At 38.1% G+C, this 18,555-nt stretch overlaps 1 protein-coding gene across 5 annotated transcripts in view; it reads left to right on the plus strand.

The window, feature by feature from the left end:
• CDH8 (cadherin 8) overlaps positions 1-18,555 on the plus strand; it is a 352,129-nt gene that overhangs the window by 296,765 nt on the left and 36,809 nt on the right. For all 5 annotated transcript variants that reach the window (XM_065029272.1, XM_065029271.1, XM_065029274.1 and 2 more), the window contains 2 exons: positions 1,163-1,416; positions 7,069-7,205. In XM_065029272.1, coding sequence (XP_064885344.1) covers positions 1,163-1,416; positions 7,069-7,205 — 391 coding nt within the window. The remainder of the gene's footprint in view (positions 1-1,162; positions 1,417-7,068; positions 7,206-18,555) is intronic.

Consider the following 18,555-nt stretch of genomic DNA (forward strand, 5'->3'; position numbering starts at 1 on the left):
AGGTTTTCTCATGTTTACTAGAATTGGTGAGAAAGAGCAAATCCCACTAGAGCTTGATTCACACCTGAAAAAAACTGAACAAAATTTGCAAGTATCCGTATTGAAGGCTTTGACAGGCTTCTTGAAGGCTCCTATTTGTGCTCTTGCTTTTATTTGCATTGCAGATTCAGAGTTTCTATGTCCTTTTCTTTTTATCCCTGGGACATTGTAATGCAAATCTTAATATCTTTCCAATGCTTTGCAATTTGCATCTTTGAAATTTGAATCATTGTGAGACACAAGAGAATTATATAGTGAATATACTGATGTGCTTCAAGACACAAACTCGAATCTCCTATAATGAAAAATTCTAATATTCAAAAGTGTCACAGATTTGGGTTTTATTTGTTATTTCATTCCTTTAAATCCATTGTGTTTTCATCCTTTACGTTTTAATATGGAACTCTAAAATAGTAGAAACAATGGTAGCATGGCAGGGATATTGAGAGAATAAAGTAATCAGGTTTGTCTTTCTCTCTCCTCAAAAAAATATAAGATACAGAAAGAGGAATTGCTACAGTTTTCAGAAATTCCTGAGAGATGTCTACCTCATTTACCCCTGTAAAGAGAAACACAGAGAGATCTGAAGTGCAATCATATTGAAATACTTTCTTATATGGTTAGCTCTATGTTTTTCCACATAATGCCTCTCATGTCCGGCAAATCATATTTGCTCGTTCTTTGCACTTCTCACATTGTTCTGGAAGTAATAAAATAGTTATTCTTTGTGGGACTAGTATAATTTTTCTCTTATCTGCAACCAACAAACCACTGATTAAATGTGGGATTAGAATGCAAGTCATGTCAGCACCAACAAATTTGTAGTGTTTATCTGATATGTAATTGTAATGGTATAATACATGAGCAAGAATATTTTCATAAATTTCTTGTGGAAAGCAAGAGAACAAAAGTGTTGGGATTTTTTTTCTGAGGCTGGTTAATAAACAGATAGCAATATATGGCCAGAAATGTTTCAGGTTGGATTTCTGGGAGGGGTAAGAGATTTCGTTAAAAGTCACCGAACGTGCTTAAATGCACATAATTTTCTTCCATCAGGATTACAGTCACTTGTTCTTTCTCTGCGGCCATTAGTAAAACACACTTATCTTTGTCATTCCTACAGCCACTGGACTTTGAGACCAAAAAATCCTATACTCTGAAGGTAGAAGCAGCCAATGTCCATATTGATCCTCGCTTCCTCAGTGGAGGACCATTCAAAGATACAGCAACAGTAAAAATTGTAGTAGAGGATGCTGATGAGCCACCGGTCTTTTCATCACCTACTTACCTACTGGAAGTGCATGAAAATGCTGCCATTAACTCCGTGATCGGCCAGGTGACGGCCCACGACCCCGACGTGTCTTCCAGCCCTATCAGGTAGTGCTGCTGGCAGAATACTATTTTCCCATACGTTGTATGACACTGTTCTCCCGCCGCTTTATTTCAATGGAAATACTTCTATAGGATCTGTTTAATGATATTAGATTTATCACTTCGGATCATTTTCAAAACCACAAAAAATGCTCCTTGCCACATGAGTAGTCTTACGAAGCAGTAAGAATACAATGAAAATAAGAAATGGGATGTATGAGATCAGATGGAGTGGAATCATCCCTGTGTATCTCTGCAGTATTTTAAAATCATCCATTAGCATCTGCACTAACAATACTGGGCTTGTTCCATGTAGTTGTAAGGTAGTAAAAAATATTTCGTATTCCTTTGGTTAAACCTATTCCTGGTTTAAAGACAGAAAGTCAGAGATTATTATGCCCATATGACTTTTGCATCTTCAGTTTATGATATTTTCCGGTTTTGATTTTTGCTTTTTTGGTTGGTTTTCCTTCGGTTCTATTTGGGGTTTTTGGTTGTTGGGGGGTTTTGGTTCTTTTTTTGTGGTGTGTGAGTTTGTTTGTTTGGTTGGTTGGTTTGTTTCCTCACCTGATTAATTTAACCGTATTTTGGAGAGCTCTGGAAAGTCCAAATTCCTTTGTTTGTGTGCGTATTTTGCTTTTGGTTTGGGGTTTTTTTGTGAAAAAATATTTTAAGGCAGAAGAAAAAGAGTTTTCAAGTTAGCAGTTCTATTGGAGCAAAAATATTCATCAGAGAAAAGCAGGGAGCAGATAACTGTAGTAGATAACAGTAGATAACCGTTCTACCAATATTTTGGTTAGACAGAGCTTTTTGTGTACATTTGTTATAGAAACCCTAGCAACACGAATAGAAATATGAATCACCTTCTGTCCTAGCATTATCACATCTGCTGCATACTTAGAGTATTGCATAACATATGGATATCTCTGAACATGGAAATAGTCTGATAATTGAGTCATGAGACAAAACATTAAAGAATTTAGAAAAATTATTATAGAAAACAGCCTGGAAAGAAGCTTCTCCCATGGTATGTTGTTTGTGTTTATCCTCGTTTCTACTAATACAAGAGACCTTTGTTTTTATGCTTGCTTAGAAGAGATGAAATATATTCTCTGAGCCTTCCATCACTTGATCTAAAAGGCATGAAGCCTATCACAGATTTACAACCAGGTGTATAGATGGGTTGTCAGTCTGGTTCTGAATGATGCGCTCACCTTATGGAAACACCTGAGGAGGGTTATTTAGCAACGGCTTGTGTCACATGCAGAGTTTTGGCAGTGGTTATTAGTCTGACATCTCTGTACCAGCCAAGGAAATTCAGACACCTTTAGATAGATGGGACTAAAGGATGAATATGTTGTATGGGCCTTTCCTCATTGTTGACGTTGAGCCCTAATTGTGGATCAGCAAATGCATCTTTGAATGTCTAAATGATGATGTGATATTCAGCTGAATTATGCTTTCATTATCCATTTCACCAACGAATATGAACTCTCTTTATACCAGTTGTTAGGTTAGTCTGACTACAGTGTATCTTTCATAACCAAATATTGTTAAAATAAACAGCAACATTTCTCTTGTATTTGCTATTCCGCTGCGTGTGTTGTGAAGTGCTTGGCTCACTTCTAAGCCTGGTGGAGAAAAGGGCCTACAAATCCGGTTTATAATTGCAAGCAGAGTCCCAAGTTGGCCTGACTGTAGCCTCGTCATTTGAGAAGCACGCATGAGGGGTTCAGGTCCCGCCACACGCAGACCGTGTGCATCTCTCTTGGCAAAGGGGCCCAGTGAGTTCAGCTGAGCTACTTGTAAAGCTTTACTGCAGTTTCTTTCGTAAAGGTGCTACGTTCTGTCTTACAGTATAATTAGGCCTGAAAGATCATTATCAATTAGTATACAGATCTGTTGATTCCAGTAGTACTTATTTCATGTTTCTGTTGTTATTTTATAACTGTGGTCTGTTTGTCGGTAGTAAATTATCTTGCATAAAACACGATCCAAGTGCACAGAAAAAAGCACGAGTAACAATCTTTCTTCCTATACTGCCCTCCTGTAAATCAGTGTCCTTCAGTGTCTTTCTCTGTGGGGAGATAAGCTTCACTAGGGCAGGTTTTCCCTGTTCATATCAACAGGGATTTCATCTTTGGTAGAACTGGATCATGTTCTTAATTCACAGCAGGCCTTAAAAACCTAGGTACAATATTTTCTGCCTCCCTAATGGTACAGCTGTTTATCTGTCCCTAAGTAGCATGTCCAATCTGCCTGCCATTAATAACCAATGGTGATTTACCGCTGATGAGGTATCAGTACTATGATTCAAATCTCAGCAGGTGCAGCCAAAAAAGATTTCTGCTCTTGTTTACATTGGTGCAAATAAAGAACAGATCAAATTAAGTCATAACAGCAATATCAACAGTGCAGGAGCAGGACTGCGAATCATTTCAGGTCTTCTCTTAAACCACTATGGGGTTGTTCTTATAATTGCCATAGCAGACCCATAAACTAACCAAAACTTCCCAATAACCTAGGCTGGGTTTATGGCAATTTTAAAAGGTATTTTTTCCCAAGATATTAATTTCTCATTTTTAGAGAAATGTGTGTTTTATGTATAGCTTATGGATCTGACAATGCATTCCCATTAAAAAGAGCTACAATATCATTATCATGAAAAGGAAACTGCAAATGTACTATTAGTTTTCTCAGGTTTATGGCACTGCAGATTTTCTTTTTTGTTTTGTACCAAATATTTATCGAATTAAAATCAGGAGAGGGTTTCACTTCTTCGTAGTCTGGCAAAGACATGTAACTCATGTTAAAAATGTTTCACTGTGAGTGTGTTTTGCATCGTGACTAAATACCGTTGGGATGAGATGAAATGCAATATAATAAACTCACAGATGTTACGCTCCCAGTTTTATACCTTCATAAAGTGTTCTGCAGGAAGACTGTCAATGGAAGTTCAGAAAAGGATTGATCCTTAGAGAAAAAACGTGCCTCATCTCCATGGAATTAATGTCAAGTCCAGGTCAACTAAACATAAAATGGCATATAAACATTTCCTATTTTATTTCATTTGTGATCTGTAAAAATGTCATAGATGTTTGCTATCAGAAGAGTCCTTTCTGTATCATTACGTGAACATCAAGAATTGAAAGACAGTTTTAAGTGATGACATCTTTAAAAAGTTATCCTTGTGGCTGTCCTTATATTTTCTTGAGTGAAATCTTGAACCTGTGCAAGTCTGTAAAGTAGTTTTTACTGCTTTCACTAGTGCTAGAATTTGACTTCTAATACTTTAATTGAAACTAGGGAGGCATCAAAATAAGGTTAAGATACATTTCAAAAATGATTGCTTGAAGTTAGGCACCTACAGCTTTATTCTTCCACACAAGTGACCTGATTTTTCAGAAATGCTGAGGATAGTATTCTACAATTACCATTAAACCAGTGAGAACTGAGTATGTGGAGCTCACTAGAAAATCACTTTACTTAAATATGCAAATATAGATGCATGTGCCTTCTAGTTTGTATTATTTATGGTACTCTTCTTAGCCAAACTACTGGTTTATAAGTGGGAAAAATATTTCTTCTTAGTGTTTAAGAACAGAAAACTTAACTGTCTAAAAAATGCCATTTCCTAGTTAAACAGGGGTTTTCACTCTTAGGTCCATTAGTTGTTAAGTACCTTCCCAGTCTGGCCATGCTAGGCTTGATCTTTAGTAATACAGTCTTTAAAATCTGAACTTCCAGATTTCTATGCATTTTCATAATTTAGAGCTAATTTTTTGAAAGTGAATTCACAGAATCCCAGAATGTCAGGGGTTGGAAGGGACCTGGAAAGCTCATCCAGTGCAATCCCCCCATGGAGCAGGAACACCCAGAGGAGGTTACACAGGAAGGTGTCCAGGCGGGTTGCAATGTCTCCAGAGAAGGAGACTCCACAACCTCCCTGGGCAGCCTGGGCCAGCCCCTCCTTCCATGATTTATAAACTCTCCTCTTCCACTTGAGCACACCCAGCAGTTCCCTGTTTAACCAGCAGGTCTCCTGGCTCCCTTCCTTGAATTCCTATGTGTCGGGATACTCTGATCTTGTGCCCGGTAGAAACAGTCCCTGAACACGAACCAACTATCTTGGGCCCCTTTACCTTCAAGCTTCTTACCTTTACCTTCTATCTTACTGAATGCATTGCACAAACAATCTAATTGCAATGTATCTTTCATTCTAAATATGAAAATATCTGACACTGATATTGAAAAAGATGGTTGCATTAATCTTAAGCTCTGAAATCAGATCCTAATGCTATGTCCATCAATATCAATGGTATTACATTGGAATGAGTATAAGTTCATCTAAATATGTTTATTGTAGCATATGAAGGAACTTCTGAATCAGAATGTTTTTTGAAATTGGTTATGATAAAGCATAAAACAGAATGGAATAACTGATTTTCAGATAACTGTGCCATTGTCACTGTAGCGAAATATGCTCTTGTTCTTTTATCAGTGAATTTAACAGGATATTGGCAAAAAGTAGAAATGTGATGAGCAACTGACGGTCAGAGTACCTTTTCTGACCACTATAAATGTAATCCAGTCTGATACTGTATCCTAGCTCACCCTATTATGCCTAGATATAATGCAGAACAGATGTAAAAATTGTCAGTGCATGCTGTTAGGTTCTGTGATACAAAGGCTTAAAAGGCTTTTATACAAATCCACAATTAGGATTCAGTAAAACCCCTTGAAGTCAATTTTTGTTGAACTGTATCAGTAGTTTATCACTAAACTCTCTCATTTCATACCTTTCTGTCAAAAAATAGGAAGGCTTAATTTTGTGATTTAGTTTCATTTTGCGAATAATACATTAGTAAAATAACTCTGTGAAAATATACAAATAGAAAAGCTTTCCTGAGATCTGGTTCTGAGCTTTAGAACATCATCCTGCTTAATGCCCCGTTGGAGCGATGTGCTGCAGCTCTCTCCGTCGTTGGGCTGGCTCTAGTTAGGCTGCATCATCTACCTGGACATTCCCAGCTGCAAACTCTGCCTCTCAGATGAATCTTGTTGTGTTAAAATCAGTGATGTCAGTCCAGCAACCAATCGGTCCTTCAGTGTTCGAAGGGTTTTATAGGAAAACGGTGATTCACTAACTGCATTCTGCCCATGGAGCTGCTTGAACCACAACTAAATAATACGCTTGGTGAAAAGTTCATGCTTCATTAAGCTGAAATGTATTGGTAAAATAATGTTATTCAACCCTTTTTAAAATAACCATGAAGCCCGCCATTTTTGTGCGCTTAATACATTACTGTTGAAATTATCATCGGCTACTGTGAAATACCATAGAAACTGTCTAATAAATGTGATGAATTGTGTAATTAACTCTTGATCAGCATCGTTTTTCAAAGATGTTACCCAGTGAACCTGAGGGCATTTTATAACCTTCACACTGGGTATACAGCTAATTACTCCTTGGGCAATAATTATTAAGGTTTTTTTAGTCTCAGTTTGTCATTTTGTCTGATAAATTATTATGCTATTGAGCTTCTCAATCCATTTGGCTATAAAACTGCAGCTCTCAGAGGGCTCCCTAAATTGTCTTGTGATTGTACGGATTACACCAACTTCATTAAGTAGATTACAGGGATGTCTGTTTTGTAGGTTTTCCATTGATCGTCACACTGACCTTGAGAGACAGTTCAACATTAACGCAGAAGATGGGAAAATAACTTTGGCAACACCACTGGACAGAGAAACGAATATGTGGCACAACATAACTATTGTAGCTACTGAAACTAGTAAGTATTTGTGTATAATAACTTTTACTTCTGTTGGTTTCGTAATTAATTTTAACAGTGTGTACAGTAGAAACTATATAATTAAGTAAAAAGTAAAGCACATTGAATTTTTAAATTACAGAATTTTTGAAAGAACACTTAATTTCTGCTGAAGTTCCATTTATTTTAGTTACATTAAGACACAAAAAATAAAGTTTTGCTATTGTAGAAGTCAATTGCAAACTCAACACAGAAGTCCTTAATGCTGAGTGATGTTTCAGTACCATAAATGATTAAGCACACAGGTAATGTTGCGTGAAAGTAGTCCTATTTGATCCATATGAATAAATTTGCTCATATACAGCTATAGGCAAGAACATGGATTGTTCACATCCACAAAACTATTGTGACTGATCTGTGCACTTAAGTCAGTGGGTGCCAGGAGTACCTGGGTCCTAGATTTTAATAATGAAGAATTCCTGATTAATTTGGAATTGTAAGCGCTGCTGACAGGATCATGCATGACAATATAATTTATTATTCATAGTAGGCCTGTATTTTACAATACATATTTGAAATAAACATACTGCAGCAAAAGAACAGATTCAGAACGTAGGTTTGTCATCCCATGTCGTCTTAGCTGAAACACAAACTATGAAAATGTTTCTGCTGACGCATCTATTCTGCAACGTATATGCATAATTCCCATATGTGCAGACACACTTGACACCTTGTAAGAACGTTTGTCTTCAGAGCCTGATGATCAGTGCTGCTAATTCTTGCCTGTAGAAAATAGGGTGATGTTAGTGCTCGCTTTTCTCCCCAGTGTATCTTTTTTAAAGAGTATAATGTTATGACACAGAACTTTTAATGCTCAGTTTGATAATAGTGTAGCTATGACCATAATGAATGGGAGGATCAAATTTACTTATTTGGCCCATTTTTGTTGCCCAATATTTTTCTGTGGCACTTGGTTTCAAAGCCAAGCATGTTGGTGATATGTGACAGGTGGCTGAAATGGCACACGTAAGCGAGAGACAGGTCTGAGTACAAACTGAGCTCTCAACTTACAACCCTTGTAAACTGTATTCCTGTGACCTGCTGTAATAATTTGTGTATTTCATAGCCGGTAGTTCCAATGGTGTCCTGTTAATTACTGTTAAATCTTGCAGGCACACACTAGTTTGATAAACTATTATAGCAAGAATACTTTCTGCTTGCAAGAAAGCCGAGCCAACACAGGGAATCAGACTGCATCATGAAAGCAAGCAAGCTGTGGTTTCGTAGGACATATTTTGCCCAGGTTTATATCAAGCCCGTTAATAATTATCATGCTTTTAAAAGAGAAAGAAATAACATTTCCATACCAATTTTCTCAAGACATGAGCAATATCAAATCCTGAGATTTACCAAAGGCATGGAAAGCTGAATTATTACTTTGTGATGCAAAGTTTTCAGACATTGGAATAGTAAGATGTTATCTAGTTTTACCTTTTATTTCCTCCAAAAAGTCAAAAAAGAACAAAATAAACAAAAAAAATCAACAAATTCCTCCAATTGATTTTTTGATCTCACTTGTACGTGTGTGTCAGAGCAAAGTGAACAGAGGTGTACCTGAGTAAGCCACACCACAATCAAGTCTCCCTGTGGCATCTTCAGATTCTTAAAACTTAATTATATTCAAGAATTTGGTAAGAAATGGGGTTTGTCATTAGACTTCCTGGGAGCCCCAGCATCCAGCATGGTGTAAAACGGCCTGTTAGCAGACTGGCTATGAAAATAATAATGCCAATCTCGTTCTAAGCATTTGTGTTCCTGCTGATGGCTTGTTTTCGCATTTCCAATATAATTATTTGACATTTACGTAAAACAAGAGCTTAATTTCATAGACTACTATCTTTGTTTATTTAAGAGAAATTATTTTTAAGCTCATGCAGAAAATGAGATTGTTCATAGACCTGTCAAGCTGGGTAAAGTGGGCATTTTTAGATTTGTTTTTTCCCAACAAAATAATGAGCAAAATCTCTGTTATAAAATAACAGAAACCTGTTGGAGGCACACAGAAGCACCAAATGAAAATACGTGTGTCACTCTGAGGCTTCACTGACAGTAATATTAACGGACTGCTGATCTTTCCCATAAAAATAAATATGTCAGCATCATTTGTACAGGAGGATTTTCGCTTTCCAGGTTCAGTTCAGGGCTCACCGCTCTCCCTGTGGTGCGATCATCAGGCTGTTTCACTGCCATTACACTTGCTTGCTAATCATAAGCCACGATATTGTTTTCTCTTCTTGATTCTTAGCATGGTATACCCTGATCTATCAACGCTTTCATAGCTAAACAGCAAGTTGTGCCAAACCATAAATCACTATTTCAGAACTCCATGGTGTTAAGTTACCTGCAGCTGAATTTGTGCTTTAAGCACCGGTAAATGTTGGCAGTGTTCTGCTGTCACCGTGGCAAAGTCACTCTGTTACTCTTTGGTATCATCTCTCAGGCAGGAACCTTCTAAGACAAGGCTGATCAGGCTGAACTGACTCTGTGTTTTCACCTGGCTTGAGGATGAAGGTGTTTAGATTCAGAAGGGCTGATCTCTTTGAAAGCAATCAGGTTTAGAATGTGTCCGATTTAGAATGTGTGTGAACAATTTTAAGCATGCTACTTCTTTTTAATCCGAGTGCCCCAAAATGTGAACTTTCATGTGTAGCAGAACTAGGAGTAGAAACACAAAAGCATGAGCCAGTGGGGACTGTGACTCTTGTCTCTAAGTACTTAACAGGCAAAATACCAGTTTAGTTTTGTTTAGGAGAACATTTTATGTTCTTATTCATAGGCAGGTGCCTGGCTAGTTCTAATTCAGAACAAATCAATCCTATTGGTGACAAACAGTATTACCATCACATTCGGAAACCTGTGCACAGGGAGACGTTTTGGAGGGTGCTGTTTTGCTCTTTTCACTTGCCCATTGCAAGCAGACGCCTTCCAGCCTCTGTGAGTTCCTAGTTGTCTGCAGCCTTTCTTTTTGGGTGGTTAAATGAGCCAGACAGACTAAGGAACAGTGGCCTTGAGTGGCTCTCCCTCAGCCAACTTTTGTATTGCCTTTATGTTCTGGTGCTCAAAACATGGAGACAAATTGCATATAGTTTTGTGTCTCCTGTTTAAACCACTGTAACTACGTTGCATACCGGTTGCATGGCTCCTAGAGATAATTATTCAAATATTTCATCCTATTGAAATATTTGGTTACTAAAGATGAAACAAGGCAGAGAGTGATCAGTGAAAAAGAGTGGTCTGAAAGTGATTTCATGGTACAGGTGATATTTAGGTGACAGTTTCAGGATTTCAGATTTAGTTATACATTTTCTATTAATTTAGTGAAAAACTGGTAGATAAATTCCTTCTGCAACTTCGAACCTCTCACCTACTACGCTCAGATCTATCTGCTCTTGTGAGTTCCATTCGTATCGCACATTTGTTTCTATTGTATGATTTCTTACACTTCTTTCTTGTATCGTCAAATTAATTTTTGCTTCTTTGTTGTTCAACTTTTCCTCTCTGGTCATGTGGTGGCTCCTCTGTGTTGGTGATTTGTGTCACATGGAGTTTTAAGAGAAGATAATATTGCAAAGAACTCTGACCTCTTTGCAAGATCATTCTGCAATACAGGCTTGGGATTCACAGAGGAAATATATGTATTAACACTCATGGCGAAGAGATACTGAAAGTTATTGTGTCTGTGAATTGATTCTCACATTTTCTTTCTACATTGCCATACGTTGCCAAGTTTACTCTGCTGAATGAGTCAGGAGCAGGTGATTACAAACTAGAGCACTCAGGCTCACTGGCAAAATGACCTTTCCCTGAGAACGTACCTTTTGGTGTGCGGATATAAAAGGTGAACTTTGTTTTCTGTCACTGACTCTGGACTCAAATAGTGGACTAAGGAGATTTCCCACTGTTTTGTTGTGCAGTTGAGAGTTACATGAGCTTCAAGTTGTACGCTGAGGTTGGGAGGTTTAGTTTAGCTAGATGCTTGGGAGAACAGGGATGGGTATAGCCTTGCTTGGTAAGTCGAGGCTGATTGTGCTGCTTCCATGTTTGGAGTCTCTGGAGCTATGCCCTGGATGGGAAAGGAATCTAAGTGTGTATGCACATGTTCTCTGAGAGCCTGAATTGCAGTGCAGTAAGAACAAATTATTAAGATTTCTTTTGCTGTATCTTTTTTGTATGTACAAAAGCTCATCACATCTTGGGTTCTTTGGTACTTCCCTGAAATGGAATTTTATGTCACTCAGTAAAATGTAGTGAAGTCAGGATCCTCATAGTCATATGTGGTGCCATTCATCGAAACACAGAAATACATTTTTTAGTTTGTATAAGTTGCAATTATAGCTATAACTACTGTTCACATTGCAATGCTTGGGTTGCCTGCATTAACCGGTTAGTAATTCAGCTGGGCAGTGAAGCAGAGCAGAGTTCAGGCTGGGCTAAGCTCCTCAGTATTCGCTCCGTTTCCTGAACAGGTTTTGCAGTGCTTACTGAGTTCTGCCTTCCCCGTGCTACTCAGCTACTGAAAGAAAATCAAATAGCCGTGATTTATTTATTAGTACATTTTTGCTACATTTTTCACAGATTCTGAATGGAGTTCAGAATCACTGGTCATTCAAGCTATCAGATTATCATACATGTATAAGGCATAGAATAACTAAACTCTGTTTTCTTTCTGCCTCCAACTCCATGGATTTCCATTTCCATCTTCTAATGGCTGGAGCAGCCACATGGCAGATATTTCCCTGGCATCCTCACTGTGTGTCCCGCATATGCTAAGGAAATGCCATGTACTTCAGTCATTGCTGGTTAATTGATATAACAAAAGCAGTGATAAATGGAGAACTAATGTAGTTTGAAACCAAAGCAAAGACTTATCTCAGAGAAGCTGCTTTAACTTAGGCAAGAAAGAAGTGCATTAGTAACATAATTTAACTGTACAATATTTCTCCAATTTAAATATGAATATCCGGATATTTGCATACTCATCCTTCCTAAACTGTAGCTGAGATCTGCTTGAGATACAGAATTCTAGTGAATTCTTTGAAAACAAAAAGTATACAATAATGCATTCACTATTAGCAATGCTTATCTGGAATTCTCTTATTTTTAAAAGTGAGGTAATCCTTTTCTCAAGAACATGTATTATGTAGCAGAAATTCACTGAATGATACCATAGATTTCAGCAAGAAAAAACTTCTGAACATCTTCCAGTTGGCAGCCTCTGAGATTTGTGAAAAACACACCAACAAGTACCATAAACCGTGGCTCATAAACTTTCAACTAAATTATGATGTCTTAAAAGTCCCCAAGCTTTCTTGCATCTGATGTAACACTGAGTGGCTACTCAAGGTTTATGTTTTCTTCCTACCCTTCTCATGACCACGTGCAGCACCGGGTTCCTCCAGCTGTGTTCAGGTCAAATCTGAGTTACCGTTGTGAGGTACTACCCTGAGCACATTCAAACACAGACAGGTCCTTTTATAAGGGACTTGAACACCAGCCCTATAGGGAGAGGCTGAGGGAGCTGGGCTTGTTTAGTCTGGAGAAGTGGAGGCTTAGAGCTGAGCTCAGCACTCTCTAGAACTACCTGAAGGGCAGTTCTAGTCAGGTGGGGATTGGTCTCTTCTCCCAGGCAGGCAGCAATAGGACAAGGGGGCATGGGCTTCAACTCTGCCAGGGGAAATTTAGGCTGGAGATTAGAAAGCAATTCTTTGCAGAGAGAGTGGTCGGGCATTGGAATGGCTGCCCAGGGAGGTGCTGGACTCACCGGCCCTGGAGGTTTTTAAACTGAGATTGGACATGGCACCTAGTGCCATGATCTAGTCAATGGACTGAAGTTGGACCAAGGCTTGGACTTGGTGATCTCTGAGGTCTTTTCCAACCCAGTCGTTTCTGTGATTCTGTGATAATTACCATAGACGCAAGCGTTTTCAGATGTACCCGGAATACCGCGGTGAAGTGCGCATCCATTTGCTCTGTTGCGTTAGGTTACAAAAAGGCTCCTCTGCAATCTCTCCCTCTTCCCACTCTCTGTGCAGCATCACATGCACAGACATGCAGGAACCCACTCCGCTGGGGAATTCCAATGCCAGTGCAGAACTGCCTGGGAGAGATTTCTTTTAGCCTACGGTAGTGCTCTTAGCCAAGGTACAAATCTCCGAATGAAGGGTTTTAATGGAATTTCTGTTTTCCTTTTTCTCCAGGCACTGCAGTCATGGAGCTATTATTTTGATTTTGATTGACTGCTTTATCAAATGAGTCTTGGTATTCAGCTTCACTTGCCAAACAAAAAGCAGACTGGTGGTTAGCTGAGCCCCCTGCCCAAGGACTTGGCAAAGCACCAGAACTGCCACAACCAGTAGAAATTCTCATGCATTATTAGGCAAAGCAATAGATGAAAATACAGACAAGAACTTGAAATGGAAATGGTGATTTGACCACAAGATATATTTTCCAGGCATAGAGCACAGGAATCTCAAGGACAAAGCTGTGGGCTCTATCTGACAAAGGTAATTACCCATACCAACTGCGTTCTTTGGAAATGAAGAAGTATGAGGCAATTTTATCACCTAATGGGAAAGGGCATAAAGCCAGAAAGACTCTTTGTGGTTTACCAAGAACATAAATACAATAATTGAATCATCACCTGGCACATGCTCTGCTAAAGTTATCTATATTGTATATTCCCTTAAAAAATACAAGGACACTAATTAAAAAGGAAGAGAGACATAATTAGTCCTCAGAATAAGCCTTCAGCTACAATGTGCTTTTTAATGCCATGAATACCTTTCCTCATGCTTTCATTTATTTAATTTTATTTAGCCTTTTGTTGTAAAAATTACTATAAGCATTATTAGCAATAATTCTAACATTTTAGGAAGTTACTTTGGTGCATCATATAATTACCTCTAATTTAGGGCTGGGTAGATTTCAGTACATTTCAGAAAGAGAAGGAAATAAGGCTTTATGGAGGTTTAAACATGAGAAGCTAAGGAATATTAACCTTTTTCGTTTGACCCTTTTTTCTCTGGCATAGTGGAACTCAAACTAGATAATCCATCATTTTTGCACAGAAAGACAGAATTTAGTAAGGTAGTTTTTATTCATTTGCACACAAATACAGGGTTACACAGAACTCCATAGATCCTAATGGGTCGTGGAGCATTTGCCATTGGTCAGTGGAAGGCTGGTGCATCACCCAAAGCTGGTTTGCAGTTCTCAGCGATGAAAGTGCATTCAACTGGAATTCAGGTATGGGATGCTCAATAGAAGTCAGCAACCTTTGATTTTGGAGGAGAGCATGTAAGGCAACTGTGAAGCGAGCATCTGAGTAATTCAGTGCAAAAAAATAAAGAGGTAATAAACAATTAAGGCAAGGAAAAGGAGAGAGAGTTGCATCAACAGTCTTAATGGTTTTTTTGAATTTTGGGTTTCAGGGCATTATAAAGCCAGGCTAGACATCTTAGACCTAGATTTGCAAATGCTGATTTCCAGAAACATGCTGGAATTGAGAACACTCTTCAAAGCTTAAAACACAAAAGGTTGGGATAGCAGGTGGTGTTTGAGAAGGGAAGAAGGCTTTTGGGGGCACAAGACAGATAAGGATTCACGTAAGGAATACAGGAGTCATTAGTGAAAATGTACTTGACTAATTCACATGAAGTACGTTTATTAATTACTTAGAGAAAGCTGGAGGCGTGGTTAAACTGACAATATACGTATTAGCAAAATCAGTAAACTGTTAAACTGAACAACTAACAATTGCCCATCTGCACTTTGAATATTTGAATTAGAATTTCTGAAGAAATTATGATTAATCTTAAGAATAATGTGTAGTATTCATCTAGCTTGATCAGCTGAATTCATCTACTTCTAAGCAGGATGCGACTGTCGAAAATCTCCACTGTTTTTTCTCTAAGGTTGAAGCACATAGGTCAGGCTCTGCAGTTTTATAGCTGAATATCATCTCCTTCATACACATTTCATTCTCGAATAAAAACTCCGCTCAGAGCAGCATGCTTTGAGCTGCTGCTAAAGCTGCTTCATAGCAAAGAATGACAGTGTTTTCTGGCTGAGAAACAGAGGAGAGGATTTTTTAAAGGTACGTGCCGATACGCTTGGTTATTGCTGAAGGTTTGCAAGTAAGAATGGTTTCTGCTGAACTCCTAGAACATGAGTCAAATCCAGCATTTCTAGCAATATTTTATCCATGAAGGAAACATAAGAGTAATTAAAATGCACTGTTAAAAAAAATCAGTCCCAGAAAGGAACACGAGCTCTAAAAAGAATGACTTTAAATATTTCTATAATAAATTCTTATTCAATATTTTTTATTACAGCATTTTGATATTTTGTCTATCAGTAAGGGAGGGATTTGATTTGAGGTATTGTTTTGCTTCAACCATGATACCATTTAAAACAGTCAAAATATTCCAGACAACTTGTCCTCAATCAGTCTGCTTATTGTTATTATTATTATTATTATTATTGTTGCTAGTCATTATAAAATTTCATAGCTAACTATAATTGACAATAAGACCTTTAATAGCTAAGTCAATGTTTTATGACATTTTAATATGCATGATGTATTAGCATATTAATAATATAATTGCTGTAGAGTGTGGGCCAGATTCCTGCCTGTTTCATGGTAGCGCGGCTCCCTTGATTAAGTTGAGACTGTGTAACACAGCAGCAAGTCATCCCCTGGTCCATTTGTTGTGTCTTAACACTTTACTTCAATCAGTTTTCTTCCTGCCTGTTCACTGATTCATTTCTTTAAGGCAAATCCTTTTATGTCACTTAATGGCACCATATTATTTTCTGGAAATGTTGTGTAATTGTTATACGTAGAAATTAAAACCTGTTAGTTCCTCACAACAATTAAGGGACTGCACTGCCTCAGAAAATCTAGAATCGTAATTAGGTTTGTGGTGAAGAAGTAAAGGTCCAGTGGCATTTCATCACGCTGTTATCATTGCTTTTCTGTGGTTCCCTGTTTCCTGACATTTTTGTTTCCTTCTTATTGGTATTTGCCACAAGGAGATGGAAAAAACTCTTTTCAAAAGCATTTAGTAGACTCGAACTTTTGCTGAAGTGATGCAGCTGTAGAATAATGCTTCAGAGTTGCAGGTGCTTCCAGACATTGGGAATGCTGCTTTACTGTTGCTGCTTCTTGTAGTTAGGTATCATCTTTTTTTATTTTATTCAGCATTGATTTTTGACCAAAAAAAAAAAAAAAGTGACTGTATAACTTCTGCTAATAACTGTATAACTCTACTGCTAATAGTTGCTAAAACATAAACCATATTTTTCGGTTTTGAACCAATAACAATTCACTGCAATACATAGCACGGTTCATTTACTCGAAGTGGCAAAACCGCAAACTACACCCTGACTTGGGGCCTTGTTGGAGACCAGTAAGACTCAATAACGCAGCTGTGTATCAAAAATGCAGGTTGTTTTCTGGCAGCGTTTGTTCCAGGCTGGTCTCTGGATGGACGTGTGGGTGGGAGGATGTTGGCAGTGTACATTCTTTAAAAAGTATTTTTATTATTTTTTCCCTTAAGGATTTACTGAGGATGTGTGAATAAAACACAATTGTTTTCATTGTCATAAACCTGACATGACTATAGCAGCTTCCACTACAAGTCACTTAAGTGGCTACGGCAATAGTTTATTCTGAGTTATGTGTTTGTTTACTCATATTGATGTGTCACATGTATCTTGATTATGTGTCACTATGAATACAAAGCTTATTGTGGTCAAAATTAGATATGCAGAACAGTTTCTAAGGACACGCTCTTTGCATCCAGAGTTTCTGACAAGAGACAAGTGCCCATAATTGCCACTCGAATATTGAAAAGGTGCTACAGTTTCTGCTTAGGATGCCCCTTCTAACTCTTTTCAAGTCTCATCCCATCCCTTTGTTCCCCCTAGTTTAACATCCTCCTTTGTCCCTCCCAGCACACATCCCATGCTGTCTTACCACTCTTAGGTGATATGTAATTGCATGTAATGAACCCTCATGTGTGACCGAGTGCATGCAGTATCTTCTGCATCTTTTAGGGTTTCCTTTTTGGAGTCCATGAAAATGAATAGGAAGTGGTGAAACTAAGGTGGATTTTCCAAAACACAAACATCATGGTTAAAGGGAGGATGACATTCAGAGTGATTTATACTAACCAGAAACCTGGGTTTCTGGGTTCTTGGGTTTTGGGAGGGTGGCATGAGGAGCGGGGGCTGCCTGTGCTGCTCCCCATTCCCCTCCAGCTCTAACATGAATATGAATTAGTTTCAACATCCTCTGCTTCCTCAAGGACAAAATTACAGCTTGCTTACTGTGGTCCTTGGTTTTCTTTTGCATTGCAGCCGCAGATACTTTTCCTCTCTTATTGTGCATCGCTAAACTTAAACAGAACAGTGTATTTTGATTTTCCCCTATAACCGAGGGTTATGGTAGAAGAGACCCTCTTCACAGCTTTAAACTACATTTGAGGGGATGTTTTGCTTTTCCAGTCTAGTTTTGCCTTTCCAGGTCCTTTTGATCTGTCTGTGCATTCAGACAAAATGATATCATGCTCATACACCAAACAAAATGTGATAGTTCCGAAAAAAATACAAACATTTCCCAGTTTTGCAAATGCATCTTTCAACTCACGGCGGATCAGAGGTAATTACAGAGTAACTGTTTGTTAGGCTGCTGAATAACTGTGCAGCTGACTGGTATGAAAAATAACAAAGAGGTTGCATTTGAATGTCAAATTATAGCCTGCCCTCAGATAAGCAACACGGGAATTGATCCCATCGAAATGTGATGTATCTGTAGGAAAAGAATACACTAACTTTTAAAAAATACAGTTTGATTATCAAGTTTTATAAAAGAATATTGATACTTTGAAGTTAACAAAATACCCATCTAAGTCCCTGTTTTAATTTAAATTAGATTTACATTTAAAATATTGAATTATTTTAAATAGAGGAAACAGATAATGTAATATTTAAGGACAAGGAGTCGACTAAACTTCCGAATAGAAGAAATGTGACTAACTTCAGCAAGAGCTGAATCAAGCCTTGAAGTGAAGGGGAGAACTCCATACTAACGCAGGCTGTTTGCCTGGCTTTGCTGCTACAGTGCTAAGCAAAGAACTCGGTGCAGGGTTAGGTGCAATGTCACCAATTCAGTGATCCGAGGGGTCTTTTCCAACCTAAATGATTCTCTGATTAAGGAAAAAATGATCCATTTGGTCTTTTTGCAGGCATGTTTCATTCTTCTACAAATTTGTAGGTGATAGATTAAAAACTCAGGTCAGTTCTGGGC

The sequence above is a fragment of the Columba livia genome, chromosome 13 (assembly GCF_036013475.1).
Source record: "Columba livia isolate bColLiv1 breed racing homer chromosome 13, bColLiv1.pat.W.v2, whole genome shotgun sequence".
Taxonomy (NCBI): Eukaryota; Metazoa; Chordata; class Aves; order Columbiformes; family Columbidae; genus Columba; species Columba livia.